The sequence below is a fragment of the Cuculus canorus genome, chromosome 1 (assembly GCF_017976375.1).
Source record: "Cuculus canorus isolate bCucCan1 chromosome 1, bCucCan1.pri, whole genome shotgun sequence".
Lineage (NCBI taxonomy): Eukaryota > Metazoa > Chordata > Aves > Cuculiformes > Cuculidae > Cuculus > Cuculus canorus.
The window spans coordinates 30747559-30770450 of NC_071401.1; the positions used below are offsets into that span (position 1 = coordinate 30747559).

The 22892-nt window shown below is 42.7% G+C and overlaps 1 protein-coding gene across 1 annotated transcript; it reads right to left on the reverse strand.

Moving 5' to 3' along the window:
* Nucleotides 1–661: 661 nt before the first annotated feature.
* CBY2 (chibby family member 2) lies at nucleotides 662–5337 on the reverse strand. Its single transcript, XM_009557763.2, has 2 exons — nucleotides 5214–5337; nucleotides 662–2757 (listed from the first exon to the last, which is right to left on the reverse strand). The coding sequence occupies exon 2, from the start codon at nucleotides 2629–2631 to the stop codon at nucleotides 1687–1689; it is 945 nt and encodes a 314-aa protein (XP_009556058.2). The 5' UTR covers nucleotides 2632–2757; nucleotides 5214–5337; the 3' UTR covers nucleotides 662–1686.
* Between the last annotated feature and the right edge of the window lie 17555 nt (nucleotides 5338–22892).

A 22892-nucleotide genomic window follows, 5' to 3' on the forward strand; every position in this document is an offset into this window, starting at 1 on the left:
GTGGCAGGATACTGCCCTTTCCCTTGCCCTGTCATACAACTGGAAATATCAATGCTCCTCCAGGCTAGAGAGCTATCAGCTCCACAACTACATGTGATAATTTGCAGACAAAGACAAAATTCCTGCCCACCAAGAAGAACTGGTCCAAAAAATCCACCAGAGTCTACATGGATTTTCTTTTAGCAGTGAGCTATAAATAGGACAATAAACAGTCTTTCCTATATACACTGCATCCTAAAAGTGCTATTTATCAGCAAATAATAATCTAACTTGAAATCAATTATACTACTCAAGTGTACCAAAATAAGGCAATTTGAGAAGAATTAAGCCTAATTAAAGTACAAAATGCTTAAGGTAATTTACAAATAACCAAGGCAGAAGGGGATGTGCTGTTCTGGTGGGCAATGTTTGCTTTATGTTCTGTTATACTCTGAGGCAAGAGATTCATTTTCTTCAGAGGAAGAGCTTTAAACAAGGGAAAGAGGCAATGGTTTAAGAGGGAATGTGGGACTGGGAAAAGGAAACAGCAAGAATGTATATATATGGCACATATATATATATGTGTGTTTTTCTGTGCCCCATTGTCTTTCAAGGGCCTTCCTCCTCTGGGAGGCTACATTTTCTATGATTCACTGCTTACTCTATGTGAGTGAGGGAAGGCTGGTGAATGGCAGGAGACACAGTTCAGCCATTGGACTTGGCCAGCCATAAGATAGAAAGGGACCACCAGGGATTCAAATTCAGCTCACAGTTCATATCCTCATTTTCAGGAAGGACTCATCCCTCTGAAAAGTATAGCCAAAATAGGATACTTCAAATTAAGTATAAAAAGTATGAATTGTCTTTTGAAAAAATCTAGGCCTTATTTTCAGAAACTTGAAAAAAAAAATGCTGAAAAACATGATTTCCTGACACTAGGCAAATTACTGTCCCACTCTGCTCTGCACTAGTGCAGCCGCACCTTGAGTACTGTGTGCAGTTTGGGGCACCTCAGTATAAAAAGCACATAATGCTGCTGGGGAGTGTCGAGGGGAAGACCACAAAGTTGGTGAAGGGCTTGCAGGGGAAGCTGTATGAGAACCCGCTAAGGTCATTTGCTCTGTTTGACGTGGAGAAGAAGAGACTGAGGGGAGACCTCATCACAGTTTACTGCTTCCTCACGAGGGAAAAAGGAGGAGCAGGTGCTGATCTCTTTTCTCTGGCAACCAATGATAGAACCCAAGGAAATGGCAGAAATATGTGTGAGGGGAGGTTCAGGTTGGGTAGTAAGAAAAGGTTCTTCACTCAGAGGGTGGTAGAGCACTGGAACAGGCTCCCAAGGGAAGTAGTCATGGCACCAAACCTGACAATATTCAAGAAGCATTTGGAGAATGCCATCAGACACATGGTATGCATGTTGGGTTTGTCCTGTGTAGGGAAAGGAGTTATACTTGGTAACCCTTGTGGGTCCCTTCCAACTCAGGACATTCTATGATTCTGTGACAATGACAGTCACCCACACTGTATAATCAGAAGGTGAAATACATCTAAGTAATGTGAGGAAGTTTCAGAATAACACAATTTTCCCCAGATGTCTTCAGGTTCTACTGGAGTTTTATTAAATTTCCTGAAACAAGGAGAGAAGCTTTCAAGGAGATTGAACTAGCAAGTCTTAGGACTAAGCTCCACTTCTCTCCAAGCTGATGCTTAGTTGCCAACTTTGTCCTTCATTGGGGAAGTGATGGCAATGAGTTCTGTTTCCAACATTTCCATTTGAGCTGTAATGCCTGACACAGTGTTTTTCACAGCATTCAGCTGCATCTTCAATTTATTGTATTCTTTTTGGAAGGATCTGTGCACATGGTAGAGGATGTGGCAATCCTCATTCTTCTCAAGGAGATAGTTCTCTTTTGCATAGATGTGGAGGAGTTTGTGTAAGTCCTGGATAGTCTGAAGGATTTCACTATCTTTCTGCATGCTTGGGGCACACTGAATCTTATTCTGGCTTGTAGAGGTGTTCTTCTTTTTAGCTCCATGTTCCCTCTGGGGCATTGGGCCAGAGTTGCTTTCTTCCACATCTGTGATGGTGTTAGTGTCCTTCTGGAGATCCAAGCTGGCATCTTTGTTCTCTTCACGGACTATGGTGGCTTTTTTGTCTTCCCAGATGATGGGGACTGTTTTATGCTCCTGTTGGATATTCTCTAAGACTCTGTGATCTTCCTGGGCTTCCTTGAGAGCTTTGTTGCCTGAACTGGTCTGGAAGCCTATACTCATCTCTTGGAAGAATGGGAATGGCTTATTTTCTTTCCGGAGGCTTTGCTGAATGGCATCAACAACCTGAACAGCTTTATTCTGTGACTGGAGATATTGTAGAGCTCTGATTTCTTCCCGGAGCATTCTATTCTCAATCCAGAGGATATGGTTTTCCTCCCAGAGCACTCTGTTCTCCTCCAAGATGCTCCACTCATTCTGAGCCTTCTTGCTAAAGAGTTTCTGATGGGAAACAAAGGGTGGCTGGCAGTAGATCTCATTCATCCACTTACCATCAACAGAGACAAACATGTCATCCCGCAGCTTCATTAGTGGGATAACGTAGTCTATCTTAGGCTGTATATGCTCCATGTTCTGTTTCGTCGGATCAAAAGCAGCCATGGCCTTTCTTTAGTAAATTGAGGAGGACACAATTTGTGTGAAGACTTCTTGCAGGACTTCTGCTAAGAGACCACTGTCCACTGGCAGAGTAGGTGACACAGTGGAGCTGGAGAAGCTTGATCAGGACTGAGAGAACAGGGAACACAAATGAACAGAATTACTGCCAAAATTCAAGGTCAGAATTAAAGTCCATTGAACAACAGGAATAAGCAAATAAGTTGGTTCTCATAGTGGACCATGTGGCCCCTCTGACTCTGGAAGGCAAGAAATAAACCAGAAACATAATTTATAGAAGCTGAGAAATCTGGCATTGGTACATGAAGCAGCAATATGGCAGAACCCCATGCTTTGGTATAAAAACCTGGACTCACCATTTTTATATCTTTACCTCATTTTTACAAACATGTAAGCAGGTAGGAGTATCTTGTACCTCAGAATATCTCATTTCAACTGAGTGACAGGCAAACAAATGAAAAATTGTTGTGAGGCCGAAACCAATTTTTCAAAAGAAAACATTTTTAAAGGATGACAGTGAAATACTGACCTCAAGAGCAGCTTTTTCTCATTGATGATCAGTAGCCTGTGTTAATGAGACACCATAAAAATGTAGGGGCAGTTGTGCCTTTTAATTTTAAAATCCGCAGGAAGAGTAGCAAATTATACAATTCACACAAATAATTAAAAATCCAAATCACAGTCCTAGAACATCAGGACCAGGAGACCTCTATTGATCTTTGCATGTTTTTCTAACAAGTTCTCATCACCGTGGTCCAAAACCTGTCACAACACATAAGCAATTCTCCATCTTTCCTTCTCGTTTCTCCCCAGTCACTCTTTTCTTTTTATCTTTTGAAAGCTCCATTATTTTTCTTGCTTTTTCAGCCTTGCAATAGTGATTGTTCATCTCTTTCCCGCAGTCTGTCTGCCTCTTTTTCACATTACCAGAAAACCCATCTTTAAAATCCATGCTGCTGGCCTGCATCTCCGATGCTTCTCATTTTAATCACAGAAGCTTCGGATTTATCTGTTCAACACTATTCCCTCCTTCTCGCTGCCTAAAATGTTGCCGCTTAAATCTAGTCCTAAGTAAACCTGGGCAAATGAAGGATTTAAGTCTTCTCACAGGAACAAAAGAAAAACCACACACAAAAAAATATTTCATAAGAAAGAAAATCTTATTTTCTGCAGATTTTACTAAAGTAAAATTTGTGATCTACTAAAGTAAATTTGTGTTATTTTCAAAAAGAAGTCCTGTGAACTGAAGTTGAATTATTTTTTGTAACCAATTCATTGTAATTCCTAAGGTTACTGTGCACCAGAAACACAGCACAAATATATCTTTTCCTAGTTGAAAAAAAAAAAAGAGAAAAAAAAAAAAGTTGGCTGCCAAATTTCACTCAAGTCTACTTCTCTCCTGCCCTGAGGACCCTCTGCTGCACTCCTGTTCTTTATTAAGCCCAATTCTGCCTTTCTGTGAGTGAGAAGAGCTTTATCTTTATGATTTTTCCCCCTATGTCTCTGACCAGAGCATTAGGCACAAGGTTACAACCATGCACAAGCTCCTCATACCCTCCAGCTTCGCTATCACATTGTGCATCTTCTGTCCTGTTTTCATCCTCTCTTTTCCAAAACCTGCTGTTCCTCTTTCCCTGCCATCTCCAGCATGGAGCACTGCAGTTTGGGGGTTCTCCGGGTTACTTCTGAGAGCCAACATCTATACATGCTTCCTTTGCCTCCTTCCCAAGCTTCTCCAAAATCTCAGAGAATTAGGGATCACATTCAAAATCTAAATCCTTTAATGAAGAAGAGGGCAACTGCAATACAGGTATGTTTGCAGTAACACTATGTTTTATTGCAATAGGATCTCCTTCTGACTTTCAGGGCTAACTCCACATCACCATCTGGTTTATTTACATTAGACTTGCATTTTTAGAATATACTTCTCTATTAAAAGGGATTTCCCCCAAAACTCTCTGTTTTGGAGGTTTCTGTTTCCACTTATGCCATGCTCAGGGCCATGTATTGCTCCTTCTCTTGCACCCTCTCCCTCACAGCCTTTCCAAACCATCCAATCCCCTCGGGGTGTTCCAGTCCCAGTGTTTCCATCATCAACCTCAAGACAGGGAGGTAAATCAGTCACAGAGGGAACTAAACCCTAAGTAACAAGATGAGAAGCAGAAAACATCCAGCTTCATAAGCCCAAACCCTCTTGTTGCTGTGTATCATGGGAAGGCAGCTGGAGTTGTTAAAGTCACATATATTTGCAGTTTTATATGGCATGTTTTCAAGATAAACAGAAACATCTAATATATACAGTATTGAAGGACATTATCTTGGGGACAATTAAACTTGACAGCATCACTGTCAGCTCTTTTACACTGCAGAGGAGACATCGACCCCGGCTTCAGAGAGACACTGCAACTTCCCCCACATCCTGTATCATTTCTCCCCCATCTCTGAACTAAATAATCCTTGGAAATGCTGGGCAGCTGGCGTGGGCAGCCAGATGGGGGTAAGCCACATGAAATCAAGCCAGGTTGGATAATTCGGCAGCGCTAAATTATGCCCCAGCACGAGCTCACCTGCTCCCCAGGGCCGGTGGTCTTCCCTCTCCTTCCCATGCCAAGCAGTTCTGTGTGAGGTCCTGCTGTTGCCGAGGTAGCAGGGGATGGGGTGCACAACAGAGCACAGAGAGGACCTACCGTGATGCAAGCATGACTGATGACCTCACCCTAGAACCAGCCCCTGTCCCCTCCCCCAAAGGTTGAGAGGTCCCGCGGACCCTTCTCACACAATTCCCATCTGCATTTCTTCCCCACTGGCCTCCAAGGACCATCTTTGATTTTTTCCAGTGGCTCTGAGATATTTCTCATGGAAATGACCTTTTTGGTAGCTCAGCTCTCATGCCCTTTCCTGAACTTGGACTTCCTGATCTGCTTTTGATGTTCATAACTGAAAGCAGTTTGGGTGGATTCTTTATCACACCCTCTTAAAAGAAGTTTTGGGTTTATTCTGAATATTTAGATTGCTGAACTAATATCAATACCTTCAAAAATCACTTCCTTGTATGCACTATGAGACTTGAAGTTATTTTCCAAGGACGATGTGGGTTTGGAGCTGTTCTTTGACTGTAAGGATAAGAGCAGACTCTCACTGAACCTTATTAAGAAGAAAATATGCAGGGAATTCATGCATTGCAAGTTTAGATATTATTTGCATTATAGCAGCTATTCCAACTTCCACGTCTTTACATCTATGATTTCTAATGATCTCATTCTCTTTGTTATTTGCCACATCTTTCAGATGTGGATTTCTTTTTTTTCTAATCAAGGTTCTTGAATAATAAATACAGCAGTTAATTTCCAGTGAAAATTACCAACTTAACATCAGTCTCAAGGTGAGTGTTATTTCTTTAGGAAGTTCAAGGTACAGGTCAGCTTTGGTGTTATGTAAAGATGATAAACTCAGGTGTAGAATTCTTCTCTGTGATTTCTCCATTGCTTATGTTTAATTTCAGACAACAAAAAAAAATCACGGGTTACTATGGTGACTCCCCAGGGAGCATTCTCCTCTATTTGAACTCCAGGATCTTGCAAAGGAAAGCAGGAAAATGTCTTCAAAAGAGGAAGAAAAAGATTTTACCATAAGGTGCCTATGCTAGGCCTTCCATTAGATGGAAATTTAAGGGTGCTACCCAGGTTCAGCAGTTTTCAGAAGAGGTGACTGAAATGGTCAGTTTGAATTCTGAAGAACTGAAGCTATGAACCACTGCAACTGACCTTTGATGAACATTTTAGGGTCTAAAAGCCAACTGGAAACTGTTATTAGAGATAAGTGCAGAAGGACAAAGTCTGCTTAATCCAGAGCCATTAAGAACTAAGTTAGCAGTGTAACTTTGCTTTTGTTTCTACAATATTTTCCTTAAACCTGGATGAAGTTCTTTTGGCAAGAAGAATATATTTGCTGAAAATTACACTTTCAAATACTAATATATTTGGATCAAATTTAGTGAATATCATCAGATGTGCACACGCATACACAGAGACGTACATCAAAATTGGAAATGCTGCAACAGCTCACTGCAGATTTTTTTTAGCTGCTACACTGATTCTGAGCCGGACTCTCAAAAGGACTGAGACATCATTCACAAGATTACAAAGGCAAAAATAATGCTGAGTGTGCTCCCCTTCCTGCCAAGAGATAAGTGACCCCTGCTCTGTAAGAAGGGTTTGAATTTGCTTCCCAACTGAGTGCTTTGTCCACAGCTTCAGTTTCTCAATATCTCCAGGAGAAGCTGTTAAAGTATACAAAGAATTACATATTAATTGGAATCAAAGCCATTTGCCACATCCTACCTGCACACTTTACACTAGGCTGTTCAGCTGGCCTTGCTGTCCTTCTCTGAGATTATCTGGTTTTGGAAAGGATCCAATGGGAGAGAGTGAATGGTCCTACACACATATACATTATTCCTCAATTTGGAAACTCAGCTCCATACTGGGCTGCAAGAGGTCACCATCCAGTGATGGGATGGAAATGGAAGAGCAAGGTCTGAACTGCTGCTATGAAGATCTTGCAGGAAGGACTGTGGAGACCCCATCCTATCCTCCTTCCCATTAGGAATGGTGGCATCTACCTAGAGTAAATCTGAATCCTTTCCTTCCTTTGTTTTTGGACAGTCAGAATAATCAGTGTCTTTTTCAGTAAAAGCATAATATTACTTTGAGCTTGGAATATATTCTCTATTTTCTCTCTTGTTATAAGTCTGTTCTACTCCTGAATCTTTATTTAAAAAAACCAAAGGCATTCACTGCCATTTTCAGCCACTCTAATTACATTTGTGCTTCTGAAACACCAGACTTTGTTCATGTCAGCACAGGTTGGTCTCACTGCACTCATCTACTCTTCTCCAGGGCATTAAGCCTGGATGCAAATCCCACTGAGTCATTAAAAAGAATCTTGCGTATTTGAGGGATCTTGAATCATCTCCTGACCTGAGTAACTGGATAGGGAGTACAAATTATGTTTTCTCAGGTTTTGAGGCAGTGAAGTGTCTGAGAGGAGAGGTGGTGGTACCTCAACACTGTCTTCTGCCCAGGAAGAGGTGAGTGCACTTGGCTGGCAGTGTAAAAATTAGTTATGAAAACCTCCAGAGCAGGTTATTTTCAGACAGAGAAATGGCTTGAGGGACAGATCTATATCACCACACATTCAGACTAATTGTCCTTTCAGGGAGAGCGTCACAGTGCTGCTGACAGTGCGCCACAGTGTAACCCTCATACGTGCCATGCTGTGCAAAACACCGCTCTGCATGCTCATGTCAACACCATCCAGGATGGTTGCATCAGCTGAGAAGCAGAAATACTTGCTTTTATACCTGGCTTCTGATCCGAATGTCGTTTTAGACACAGGACAGGTCATCTGTTCTCATACCCCATTTCATGAGGTCCTCAGTGATTTTTGGATGCTGACTTCCTGATACAAACTGTCAAGAGAAAACGACTTTTACTTGTAAAATGCTTTGAACATGAAGCCAACATGCCATTCTTATTTATCCCCACAATTGTAATACACATATTGTTTACAAGCTGAAACAAAACATTTGACTTTTGCCAGTAAGAGACATCTTACAGAGGTGTCATGCTTTTTGGTGTTCCATCTTAGCTCATTCCCAGCTTGCTTTCATTCTATTTCAGCTGTGAATATTTAAAAAAAAATATCACAACCATGTACAATGTCTTGGTCAACTCTAAGCTGCTCCCTGTCAGCACTATTCCTTTGTGTCATGTCTATGTGATATACTGTTCATGAGCCTTGCCAACAAAACACTCACAGCCCAATTACTCTATGAGTCTTCTGCTTCTGTCTGCCCAAACTTTACAGCACACTCTGTGTTGCTGGAAAAGCCCATTAGGTATTTATTGTTGAGTAAGAACTGGCAGCAATAATTGCAGGTGCACTTGTTTTTGTTGAGAGGGCAAATGTACGCTCACCAAGGGTGATGGAGGTGCAGAGCTGGCATTGCATCCAAAGAAACTCTTTGGTCTTCCCCTGTGCTGGGACAAATTGGAGGAGTGCAGCTACCCCAACGTGCTGTGTGTGACTGTGAGGTATCCCATGTGGACTGCAGGAGCCACTCTGGGAGGCAAGCCTGCCACCAGGCTGTGGCCAATCTGCTGGCCCTGATCTTTAATACCCACAGACCCTTAGCAGCAATAGGCACCAGACTTGAGACTTTGGTGGCTCATCAGCCGAGTGATGCTCCAGCCCTCATTATTGCACTGATTAGGTCTCTGCTGACTGCAGAAGAGCTTAAACACCTCACTGTCCTTTAGGCACATAGAGAGACCTCAAAGCAGGTGTATACAGTTTGGAGGTGAACTCTCCCTGGCCCACAGTATTGATGGACTCACTGTGCCACCGACTAAAGATGCAGCTGTCGCTCCCTGCACTGACTTGCAGAAGAGTCTGCAGTGGTTAACCTCTTCTATTAGGTGGTTAAGGTTAAAGTAGAGCCTCACACCCAGCAGAGTGCTGCAGCTCAGCTTGGCTTCCACTCTGCAAGGGAAGGTGCTGCCAAGCTCACGGCTGCTGCATGGCCTGGGATGACTAAATAGGATCAGCTTGGCAGACTGAAACACTTGTGTGGAAAATAAGCACTCTCTTCCCTGGGGTTTCAAAACATTTGGCCATGTGCAAAATCCTGGTCCCTCACAGGCATCAAGCAAGAAACTGCAAAAGATATGGGGGTAGGGAGAACAATAAGGAGTGTCCCCTTTCATGTGCAAGTGCAGGAGCTGACAGTCTCCACAAGCAGATTGTGAGAGCATGGACTCAAGCACAGACTCCTGAGAATTGGTGTGATGTTTGGGAGTTAAGGGCTTTCCAAGTCCTTTTAAACACAGTGGTTCTTCTACATGACAAGTCTCACTGGGTGAGAGGAAAAGTCAGCAGCTCCATTCTTGATTGACAGGAAGAAAATTGAGGGTTCAGGCTTATTAAACAATCTCTAATAGTGATTTATGGGGTCCTGTACATTTCAATCTAACAACAAAAAAATAAAATCATCTAATTAGCTAAGTGTGTAATTCTGTATATTAATTGTCTATTAGCCACTTCATAATTATAATGGAATGCTTATCAAATAACATGTGATGGCCACGTAGCACCAATTTAAGTCATTATCTGACTAGCTCCTGTTTTAATAAGGATCTCTTGAACTGCACTCTAAACATTTCATTTTATTTTAAAAGCTGTAAAGAAGAAGAAGTTAAGATCTTAAAAAATGAGTGTGATGTTAGGATTTGCTATATGTTATGCTACAAAAAATATTATAGAAGGATCATGAAAACTATGTATGAAATCCATTTGGATGCTGACCCAGATGATTAGATGGCAAAGCATGGTGGAAACCTACCAGGGAAGAAAGGTGCATCTCATTTAGAAATACTGGCAAGCTCAGGTATTTCCAGTCTCTTGACTGAGTTTACAGCCAATTTAGCAATTGAGATGTGGTTGTGCTTGTGCATTTTCTTACATTTTAAAAGAGATTAACTGAGAAAATTTGATTATATACAAGTGCATTGATCTCTATATGTGTCACCAGTAGGACCAGTAACATCTGCACGATTTGAATTAAAGAGGATGTATATGCCATAGCGATAATAAATGATTCTTCTATACAGAAAGTCATGCTATAGGGAGACACATAAGTTTCAAGGAGATAGCTGTACTCTCTATGAATTTCACAGGTGACTACCAAGAAACCTGAAGACACCAAAAAACTCAGTTTGGATCTGTGGAATGGACAGGGTTTCCTAGTAGCTCTTCACAACAGCCCAGCTACATCAGCACCTCTTCTACTTTGTCTTCCCCAGTCACTGCTCCTTCTGGTTTCTTTCTCCTATTCCTATAGCTCACAAAACAGCATTTCATCAGAGACATTCCATTTCCAAAAAAATACGAATATGTAGGGCTCCACTCTCCTTCTTATGATTTTATACAGCCTCTTCCCTCCCTTCCTCATTAACCAATTTCTACTCAACTCCATGTACCACCTCTTGCTGCTTCATACTTCTGGCCTGTCTCTCTAAAATTACATACACCAAATACCAATGTTTCATCCTTCAAGAAATTATGAAATAGCTTATTTGGAATTGCCCTAATGGGCAAACACTGCTGCGTACAACACTCTTGGTCTTTATAGACTTGCAAGATTTATTCTCCCATGTTGTTATCACTAGATCTGCATGGGCAGATTTCTAATGGGGCACAGGACCCATCTGGGAATCTTATTAAAAAATCAGGTTTGGCTTTCAGAAATACCCTCTACCGATTGGGTTTCAGTAACGGTATTTTTGTCACACAAGTTTTGAGAGTTACACACCCAGCTCCGAGGACTGTCCTTTCACAGCATTTTTACCTACTACTCAGATTTTGACTGGGTGTAGAATCATAGAATAGTTAGGTTTGGAAGGGACCTTAAAGATAACCCAGTTCCAACCCCCTGCCATGGGCAGAGACATTCCACTGGATCAGGCTACCCAAGGCCCCATCCAACCTGGCCTTGAACACCTCCAGGGATGGGGCAGCCACAACTTCCCTGGGCAACCTGTGCCAGTGCCTCACCACTCTCATAGTGAAGAAATTCCTCCTTATGTCTCGTCTAAATCTGCCCCTCTCCAATTTGTACCCTTTCCCCCTGGTCCTGTAATTTTTTGTTAATAATTACAACAGATCATCCAGTTCCAATCCCCCTTGCCATGGGCAGGGACACTTCCCACTAGACCAGGCTCCTCAAGATCTTGTCCAATCTGGCCTTGAACACTTTCAGAGAAGGGCCATCCATAACTTCCCTGGGCAACCTGCGCCTGTGACTCACCACCCTCATCATGAAGAATTTCTTCCTAATGTTTTATACAAATCTTCCCCCTTCCAGTTAAAACCCATTCCCCCTCATCCTATCACTATAAACCTTTGTGAAAAAACCCTCTCCAGCTTTCCTGTTGGCCCCCTTCAGGTACTGTAAGGTCACTATACTATCTCCTCTGAGCCTTCTCTTCTCCAGGCTGAACAAGCCCAACTCTCTCAGCCTGTCCTCGTAGGGAAGGTGCTCCAGCCCTCCGATCATCTTTGTAGCCCTCCTCTGGACCCGTTCCAACAGCTCCATATTCTTCTTATGTTGCAGATTCCAGAAGTGGACACAGTATTCCGGATGAGGTCTCACAAGAGAGGAATAGAGGGGCAAAATCACTTCCCTCGACCTGCTGGCCACGCTGCTTTTGATGCATCCCAGGGTATTGTTGACCTTCTGGGCTGCAAGCACACATTGCCGACTCATGTCGAGCTTCTCATCGACCAGCACCCCCAAGTCCTTCTCTGCAGGGCTGCTCTCAAGCACATCATCCCCCATCATGTACTGAAAATGGGGATTGTCCCAACTCAGGTGCAGGACCTTACACTTGGCCTTGTTGAACCTCACGAGGTGCTTAGAGGCCCACTTCTCCAGTCTGTCCAGGACATGATGCAATGTCCTAGACATTGTGCAAAACAAATATCTTATTGAAAATATAAATAGCATGGAAGATGTCTGAAGCTTTGTGCTAAGTTTGCCAAACTAGGTATGCAAATGTACAGGGAGAAAAGGGGAATACAGGCTAACAAGTAAACTTCAAACACTGAAATGAGACCATTTGAAGCTCTGTGGAGCCACTGGTTTACTTTTTGTAGCATGTACTATGCTTTGATGAGCCACAGCATGCTTTGTTTAGAGGAAGACAATTTTAGCACCTGTTCATCTAAGGGTTTAAATTGCTGCCAGAGTGCTGCTTTAACTGTATGCCAGAAGAAGAGAGGTTTCAGTGATAAAAGAAGAGAATAAACAGTTAGGTCCCAGGTACTACTGTTAAGCACACCTAGGAACAGTTAAATGGGCAATTTTAGAAATGTTATACTACCCCTAGGAACGATTTTATGCCAGAGACACAGCCCTTGTTACCCATTTCCCTCAACATTTAGTCTGCCAAGTCTGCCCCAGGGTGTTTGGAGGTTATAAAAGTTACCTGGTCTTACAAAACTGCCTGCAAACATCTGTGCAGATTTGAGGTCATTGTCTGTCCAAGTGCTCTGTGGTGGCACTCAAAATGTAACTAGAACCAGAACAGACACACAGAGAAAGGCAATGAGAAAGAAATAGGTTAAACTGTCTTCATATGTGTTCAGAGGATATCATTAACATTAATGTAGTCATAAAGCAGCACCTGCTGGCTCAACACAGCAAATCTTCGCCTACTACCAATTAACTCTTAAAAAAATAATAGAGAACAGTTTTCCCCCTTCTTACACCAAGCACAATAATTTGTTTCCTGCTAAGCATTATTAATTATGATGTCCCTGCTGCTTTGCCACGCTCAAATGAACAGTCTCATCACAGGCATAAGCTTCATAGTAAGGTGTATCTCAGCAAGAGTAAATACAGAGTTATTTGGCTTTAAAAAATATTACGCTACTTTTTATTACTATTGTTGTTCCTTACTTGGTGTAGCACTTTCTCTCTTAACCATCCAGAAAGAGAGAAAGTGTATATATTACAAAGTCAAAGCACAGATCACAGCTAGGTCAAGGGACAAATTCCCTGAAGACAGTTACATTGCTTTAGCGTCAGTGACTCAGTGAACAAAGTCTGAGAAAAAAGCTTAGGTGTGGTGAGGTGTGATGGGATGAGGGAGACCCAGCAGCCAGATTGCTACCACAACAGATGGCAAAAGTATAGGAGGTAACCTTACTCCTGGAGCCAAGTGTGAGTCTCTGTGACCATGCAGCTGCACATTAGGTGTGTGCTACTAGCTTGCACCTGTCCTTGGTTCCCCTCCAGTGACCCTTTTAAACAAGCTGTTCTCCACCACACTCAAGCAACGGCAATGACCCCTTGTACAAGGTTTGTGATATGATGGCCGTGGAGTGCAGAACACCATAACGTGTGTACTGTCCAACAGGCTCACTTACCTATACATAAGCTTTGGATCACTGATTTACAGTGTAAGTGCTCATCTGTAAGGTGTCTCCCACAACATAAGTCATCAGAGCCAAAGTGTTGCCTTGCGCCAGCTGCCAGTCATCTCGGACACCACTAGGCATCACTCCTGGTCTGAGCAGAGCCAACTGTGCAAGAAGCAAAACTAAGCCTCTGCTGTTTGGGGAGAAGACAGTTCACCTCTTTGCAGCTGTGAGCAGGGATGAGGTGGTGGAAATACATGGTGCCCATTAAAATATTTTGCATAGTATGTAACCTGACCATTGTGATAGAAACCATAAGTGACCTGGATAATACGTGGATAATATGCCAATGTGTGGCAGTCACCCCATTAACTGAAACACTATTTTGCATGATATAAACACAAAGGTTACACATTGTGCTGATGTTACTCTTTTCCTATCTTACCAAAGTCACTTCATGCACAGACAGAGTATCAGGAAAATGATTTATTGTTCATACTCATCAGTGCTTTGCAGGTTATCACAGACCAAGTGCTATGGTGCTCACTGCTGAATGGACAATCGACAAGGACACTGCTTCCCATACATATAATAGAAAAACAATAGCAGGTCAATAGTTCCTCTCTAAAGCCAAATTGTGATCACTCCGTAGCTTGGGGAAAGCTGCATAACTGCTCCTCTAACTGTGTCTCTGCTTGCATGTTTAATCACAAATTTGAACCTCATAGAAAAGAATAGTTGTCCTGGCTGCAAAATCTCTGCAAACCCTTTTTTCATGAGACAGCGAAGTCTTTTCTGAGCCATGAAATACTTTGTATTATTTGCTGCTGTGATTGTCATGTCTCTATGTCTAACAAGGTACCTGGAGGCTGTCCTCTTATTTCCAGCAAAGATTTCTACCTGACATTAATAAGAAGACAGCATCCCGATACAGCCTTTTTGAGGCAGAAATGTGCACTCCAGTGACCTGGGAAGCCTCATCTGAAATGACTGAACCAAAGCCTGTCATAAGCTTACAGACGAGGTACATGTTATCAGCCTATATCTCCCTCACCTTCCACCTCAATGCTGATAAAATTCTACAATTCTCATTCCAAGAACTGATGAATGACAGAAAGAAAGATACTTCTGTGGCTTGTGGGGCAACTTTTTTCAGTGCATCTTTATCTGCTTTGCCTGATTGATCAAAGACTTTATCTGCTGTACTCTACAGTCTCATAGACAGGGTCTAGCCTTGCTAACCCCAAACCTTCAATGATCATAAAATTTGCTAAAAATAAAGATAGTTTAAAAAATAAAAGGTAGGATCCTTTTTATTTGACATCTTGGTTCTCCATCATTTTAGAGATCAAATTTCCTTCACACCTCTTAGAGACAGAAAAATACTTTCTATCTGATGACAGTGGATGTTGTCTTACACATAATGAGTGGTCTGCCTAATTATTGTCTTTGTTTTGCCATATTTACTTTTGCTCTGGGATTTCCTTGCCAGAATATGTTTCCTTGTTATATAAGAAGTAAAAGATCACACTGTGGAGCACTTACTTCATGCAACTCTACCTCAGAAGAGAAAAGCAAATGACTAGACAGCTATCTACCTCCAGTTCCTCTGGCCAGAGGGATTATTAGAAACCTTTACAGTCCTATCAATTCCTTTACCTGCCACTATTTCATTTTCTTTCTCTTTGCACCAGCCTCACCCCACTAAATGTTGAGCCCTCAAAAACCACCTCCAAGCACCTCCATTTACACCTCCACATAACCCTCAGGTTTTCCTTTTTGAGGAAGCTCCAGGCAGTACTGTTTAAAGGCAAAAATTCAGATGCAATAATCATACATGAGACCAGAAATTGCTCACCCTGTGGTTAAACACATCTTTTTTGATTCACAATTGCCACCAAAGCACAGACATACCTGGGAGATGGATGGGGCTGAGGTGCAGATCTCGTGGGAGGCCTACTGAAGAAACTGATTCTGAGATTTAGGTGAATGTTAGTGAAATTGCACCCTTCTGTGGGACACCTGTGTTCTTAGGGAGGAAAAATACATAGCACTGGAAGTGCAAACCTTACAGAAATCTGAAGCAGCATTTCCTCCAAATTACATCACACAACTTTTTTCTTTTTTTTCCCAAGGATTGAATCACTGAAAAACTTCACAAGTAAAAGAAAGACAGATGTGGGTAATGTGAGTAGAATTGAAATCTGGTCTGACTATGGAGTTTATTTAAAAGATACTTATTTTAACTGCCTTGTCGCTTCCATATACATATAAAATAAATGATAGAGATAGTGGCTTTTCATTATACTGACATCTCTTTGTAGCACGCCTGAGAAACTACAGGTACAAGTTCACATACATGTCACTGTGCAAAGTGCTCATGGTAATCACTTTCATGGGATAAAATAAGCACTTGCAAGATCATATATTTTATGTTGTAACTTCAGTTAATGCCCACATCAATCAGATTGTCAAAGCTGTTTACAGCCCATGCCTGGATATTTCCAGCTTTTGACGTGTTATGTCAAGGAGAAACAGAATCCTTGAAGCATAATTTTGTCATTGTCTCTCTACTTACAGATTTCTTCTCATCTTTGATTTCCTTTGATTCTTTATATTATCTGCAGTTGCTTCAGAATCCGACAGCCACCAGCTCATTAGCAACATCAAGATAACATTATTCCTCTTCTGGGAGACTGTCTTGGGTTTCCTACAAAACTTACAAGGACCAAAATTTCCAATATTTAAGTGGGTTCTGCTGCCACATCTTTCTAACATAAGTTGGTCTGTTACTCCTTTGCACATTGCATTAAAGTCTAATTCCCTTCATCCAGTACCAAGAATGTACCAGTTCTTCTTCCTTCTTATTTTTCTTCATTTTTTTCCTTTTGAATCTGATACCCCTGGGTCTGGCAAGTGTTAATTTGCTGATTATGTGTTGTGTCTCTTCTGGATTTTGGACAAAGTCTAAAATGAGTCTAAGACATAATAGTCCTGAAAGAGGGTGTGAAAACGAAGGATGGTTGGAGGATCTATATTTTTTCTTGTGAAAATTGAAGAGTCTTGAATTAGAAACATCTCCTCCCCTTGTATTTTTGTCCAGTCTGAAATCATGGAGAAGTGCAAAGTTTTATTTTCATGCATACCATGTGTCATGTAACAGGAACACTGGAGTCAGGTATTTCCAACCATAAAGACACACTGCTCATCAGCCAAGTGAGTACCAGCACAGAAAATTTCTAGAAACATCCACTGAAAAGAGACAAGCCCAGCTGTGCTTTACACCATCACCAAATGAGGTTAACTCAGCCTGAGGGACTGTCCTTACGAGAAAGGCACTGGACTTGACAACAAACCCATGAGAAATGAATAGGGACAATTTATTCAAAGGACCCAATATCTCACAGAAATGCAGAGGGGGAAGGGAGGAAAATGCAGTAGGGGAGGAGAGGGGTCAAAAGTAGTCCAGAGCTTGTGCCAGACAACAGCAACATAAAAACCCAAACCAGTACTACCGTGAGATCTTGGTCATAAAGCTTAATGGCTTGTTATCTTTACAAAGCCTTCAGCAACACAGAAAGAAGTACCTGTTTCCCCTCACTTCACATCTTTACTGTTGGATGCTTTCTTTTCTCTCTCTCTTTCCCCTTGTTTTAGTCTGAACAATATATCTGGTTTAAGTGCAACTATAAAGCAGACTGTTAACAGGGACGGAGGTATGTACTGACGGGAAACAGCCCAGCTTCTGTTCCTTCCCAAGGTCATTCCCTGTTAGCTACACCTGAGGACAATGAGCCTGAGACAGTGATCAGCCACGAGCGTGCACCAAGGGTAGCGAAAGGACAATGTGTCCCAGAAACTTGGTGGGATGTGCCTGAGCACAGCAGGAGCTCAAGCCTCTGAGGTGTTGTCAAACATTGTCTTCCTTCAAGACATCTATCACACATTGGATCATAGAACACCCTGATAGGTTTGCATGAAGCGCATTGTGGACTTGACTGACAGACCAACAGGATAAAGATTTCAGGAAAACATTTAGTTTAGTTTCAGCATAAGTCAAGAAAAAGAAATGCAAAGCCTTCCAAATCTTGCTGCAAAAAGTCTTTCCCATGGACTTAATAGGGGAAAGAAGTAAAAATTCCAGTAGATGCCATTTTGAATTACATTAGTGATTTGAGATGCTTCATCGTTCTCTACATTATATGAACTGCAGACTTTTTATTTGCCAGACTCTACTATAACAAGCCGTATAATTAGGTATCTGCCCTTTGCAATCAGCACTACAGCTTTCTGCTCATAGGAGAAAAATTGTAGGGCAGGGAGAACCACTCAAAAGCATGGGAAAGAGCTGTCACCAGCATAATGTGACTGGTTAATGGTTTCAAAAATGTTATTAAGAGAGAATGGTTCCTTAATTTTCTTATGTAGCATGCTAATAAAAATGCTCTTGTTCATTTGTCTGTCTGATTGAATCAGACTCAAATTTTGGGTTCAAACTCATTCTCTCAGTCTGCACTAGTTAAGTAGCACGTTTCTTCTGATTTCTTCCTCCCCCGTACCCATAAGCCATCTGCCTGAATGACTGGCCACAGAATGTTCTTGCTTATTAGCGCTGGTCAAGATTTGCTTCTAAAGTTCGATACAGCAAGGTGATGTAGATGACGTGCTGGAGAGATCCTACCTGGTTTTTTGCCTTCCCGTTTTGCCCTGGTTTAGATGCAAGAACCAGATGAATGCCTATGCAGATGAAGCTTGCCAAGTGTCTTTACTACAAAGGCTTCCTGTAATTTTTTTTCATTCACTTACAACCATGTGCTTAATAATTGGATGTAAAGCAAAAATCGTCAGGAGCACAAGAAGGGAGTCTGCAAGTGCAAGGGAATTCAGTCCTCTCAATATTTATGTTTAGCATTAAATACTTCACGCAAATATAATGAATTTGACTCCCAAGGCCTTCCCCTTCTTATCTCAAAAACTGTTCGTACACATGCTCTGGGATCTCTGTGCAAATATAGAAGGGGGATTAAGTTGTATGTGTAGTAAATCTGCTTTTATATTGAATAGGTAAGAACTAACAGAGGGCCTTCAGATTAAAAATAGGTCCTTGTTTGCTGAGCAGACTAAAGCATTCTCTCCTCTGGCTGCCCTGCCATGCAGGAATTGACTTTTTCCTAGTGAGAAATTCAAGTCAATTATAATATTTATAGTGTATTAGAGGTATGTACTGTACAATACATTATTTTGATTTAAATTACCGTATATTAGGGAATGCCTCCTACTTCCACAAAAGCACTCACTGTTTTGCAATGGGAAGACAAGCCCCAGCCCCCATTGCATGAGCCAGTGCCCACATCTGGGTACCCATAGGGAAATTCTGAGGACACAAGGTGAAAATCTAAATCACAGCTGTCCAGGAGAGGGGGTGAGTCCCTAGCCCCAAATATCATGTCTTTGACCATCATCTGACAGTTTCTCCCCACTCTATGCAGCAGGAGCCAGGAGGAGGAAAGCTCAAGCAGCCCCACCAGCCCTCCAGCTGTCCGTTTATCAATTTTAACTTCTCAGACCACATGTAAAGGTCAAACCTACTGACATTTTCTTCAATTTTTACCATTGGTCCAGCAAAAGAGGAAAACCAAGCTGCAGCACTGAGCTGAAGGGTTCTACAGGCAACCCAGCTGTGTGCCCACTGACCTTGTCATGTTTTGTTTGGCTTCACAGAATCACAGAATGGTTTGAGTTGGAAAAGACCTTTAAGATCACTGAGTCCAAACATTGATCCAGCCGTGTTAAGTCCGCCACTAGGCCGTGTCCCCAAGTATGACACCTACTTTTCTTCTATACATCTCCAGGGATGGAGGCCATTTCCCCTTGTCCTGTCAGTAGCCACCAGGCAGAAGAGACTAACCTCCACCTCTCTACAACTTCCTTTTAGGTCATTGTAGAGAGAGAGAAAGTCTCCCCTCAGTTTCCTTTTCTCCAGACTAAATGACCCCAGATCCCTCAGCTGCTCTTCTTAAGGTCTGTGCTCTAAACCCTTCACCAGCTTTTTTGCCCTTCTTGGACACACTCCAGCATCTCAGTGTCCTTCTTGTAGTGAGGAGCTCAAAACTGAACACAGTATTTAAGCTGCAGCCTCACCAGTGCCAAGTACAACGGGTGATCACTTCCCTGGACCTGCTGGCCACAATAATTCTGATGCAGGCCAGGATACTGTTGGCCTTCTTGGCCACCTGGACACACCTGGACTCATATTCAGCAGACTATCAATCAACACCCCCAGGGTCATTCTCCTCCAGGCAGCTCTCCAGCCACTTCTCGCTAAGCCTGTACTTTGGCTTTGTTGTGACCCAAATACAGGATCCAACACTTGACCTTGTTGAAACTCATGCGGTTGGCCGCGGCCATTGATCCAGCCTGTCCAGATCCCTCTGTGGAGTCTGCCAACCCTTGGGAAGATCAACAGTCCCATCCAACTTAGTATCATCTACAAACTTACCGAGGGTGTGCTTGATTCCCTCTACCATGTCATTGATAAAGATACTAAACAGAACTGGCCCCAGTACGGAGCCCTGGGGAACACCACTTGTGACTGGCCACCAGCTGGTTTTAACTTTCGCCTATTGTCATGTGTTCCCTATAAAATAAACAAACAAACAACACAAAAAAAAACAACAACAACAAAAAACCATATCACCAAGGCACTGCTGAGTACAAGGAAAATTCCTCTCTGTGCGTTTTGTAAGGTCATCCAGCAGGCTCACTGCGAGCACAGTCCTCGATGGTGAAAAATATCCCTCAGAATCTAATGGAAGGATTCAAAGGAACTGGCTACAAAAGGAAAAACACAGCTGGAGACAGCAGAGACAAGGCTACAAACTTCCTGCTGACACCAGGACATCTCACGGCTGACTTTAGCAAGTGGTTCCTTTAAACCTTAAGGCTTTCCTTTCAAGAAATCTCTGAATGAAAAGAAGAAGCAGTCTTTGCCTGAGTCATTGGCCTTTGCAGCTTCCCCAGGACCCCAAGTCCTTTCAGCTCAGACACTTGGCTGCCGGAATAGGAAGCAACCTTATTTCACATCTGAATCAGGGGTGAAAAAGGCATATATGCAAAAGACCCAAACCCCAAAGTGCTGAAGAACCCTTTTTGAGGACAGTAGGGGTCACTAATTCACTCCACCCCCCAACACCAGCAGCTGGAGAAGACATTTCAAAGAGGATGGTGCGCTGGGACCATGGGGGCAGCTCATGTCAGAGTGCTCAGGATGCAGGACAGAGCAGAAAGAAAAAACAGTGACGGAGCTCTTGGATGGAAACCGTCAATCATGACTGGGATGGATGGGTCCAGCTGTGAGGTGCCCAGGCTCTCCTTATGGAGAAACACAAAAGACCAATTCCCCTGTCTCCTCTCAGGGCTTGCCTGGAGCAAGATGTCTTAAATGATGCTGACCTTCTACTGCGATAAACTTGCTGGTTGGCATCCCACTTCTAGCAAGCCAGGCAGCCCCAACCTCTCTGGACATGGTCTCACGCATCTCCTGTCCCCTCCATCTCTCCTGGGGCTGCTGGCCCCCCATAGCCCTGCTGAAATTTCCAGGGAGGGTTGTAAGCTGGCAGAAGCTCCCATCTCCCTGCCTGCACTGTTGCTACAGACCTGGGAACCATAACACCAGTGGCTGGACAGAATGGGGGAACAACGAGCCAAGGAGAAAACAAGAAGTCCACCAACTCTCAGGACCACTGAGGACCAAGAGGGTATCCTGGGCACCTCCCCACAAGCACGGCTCTGCCTGGAGGGGTGGATTCTCCTCCTGCTGTCCTGGAGAGTGGTAAGCCTGTCCTCAAATGCCTGTCTGGTGTTTTAGGTGGGGTGGGAAGCTTCTTGAAGCCCTTCTGTGGCTGTCAGATGCTACTTTACCATTTCCTCCCTGTTCGCCTGTTGTTGCCATTTTTGTTGCTCTCCTTTCCCTTTTTGCCTGGGAGATGAAAACCAAACCCCTGCATGGAGAGAGGAGGAGGAAGCTACAGGGTGTCCAGAGGGGTTTTATCTTCCCTGCAGCAGGCAAAGATGGTAACACAAGAGTGGGTGATGGGAGAGGGGAGCGATACAGAGTCAACCTCCTCTTCCAGCCCCCCTCAACCCTCTCTGAAATCAGATTTCTCTGGAATGTAGGAGCAACTGTAGGCCAGACAGCACTGTAACATACCTTAATGAAATAGAAAAGAAGGGGGAAAAAAAGAAAAACTGAGGTTGGTGAGCCCTCCAAATGGCACATGGGGACAGCGCAGCTTTGCAGGAAACCTGTTGCCAAGGTGTCTGTGGATAGCGTACATTTGGGTGCTTAATAGGACATTTGGTAGGACCATACCTCAGCAGGGTCAAGGCTCTTGGCTTCATTCTCATAAACAATGTTCACATGAATTTATCTTTTTACCTTTTTCAGATTACGCTGTCATAAATTTCTGTCAGAATTTGTAGTTTAAATAGACATGTCCATCAATATATGTATTTTTCTTAAGATTTACCATAATATTTTTATTTCTATATGCATACTTTAGCTAGAATTGCATAAAAGAGAGTTTCAGTTAAACAGCAGAAGTAGAGTTTATTCCTTCAGGGGAAGGAAAAGACAGAAAAGACATCAGAAAGCTTCTTACCTCTTTCTCAGTGTGACTCTGTGATTTTGTGATGTATGCTGCTCCAAATCTACAGTAATGGTAGTTACTCAGTATTGCTGCAAATTTACACCACTAACATTTCACTGGGTGCATCGTGACTGCAACCTTTAGTTCTGTCTTTAGGGGCTAATGGATCAGGTAAGCATTATTTACCACCTGTAAGAAATGCTGCTCTGATCTCTGCTAAAATATTTGGCTTCTGTGGAGGGTAGAGGGAAAGGCAGTGGTACTGAGCTTACTTCTTGCACTGCTGGGTGTGAAGCAGGATGGACTCTTCTGCCGAGAGACCTTTGCGTGGGTGAGAGGATCAGCTCCTGCCAAAATGATCACAAAATGTTTTTACCAGCAGTTCACTGCAGTGTTAGAAATCAAAACCACAGCTGGCTGTAACTTCAGCTCTGTATTACCCAGAGCCAAACACAGTAAATCTCCAGCAGTGCTGTTGGACAAGTCCTTTGCACTTCCAGAGCAGAGAAGAACCAGAAACATTGGTAACATTAATCGGAGATTTCTGTGTTTTCAGATGATCTTACTTCAGTTTACTTCTCATCCCCACAACACAAATCCCGGAGCACACTCTAATAA

Coding starts and splice junctions, on each gene's coding strand:
- CBY2 (XM_009557763.2), bottom strand. CDS start 2,631: ATGGCTGCTTTTGATCCGACGAAACAGAACATGGAGCATATACAGCCT.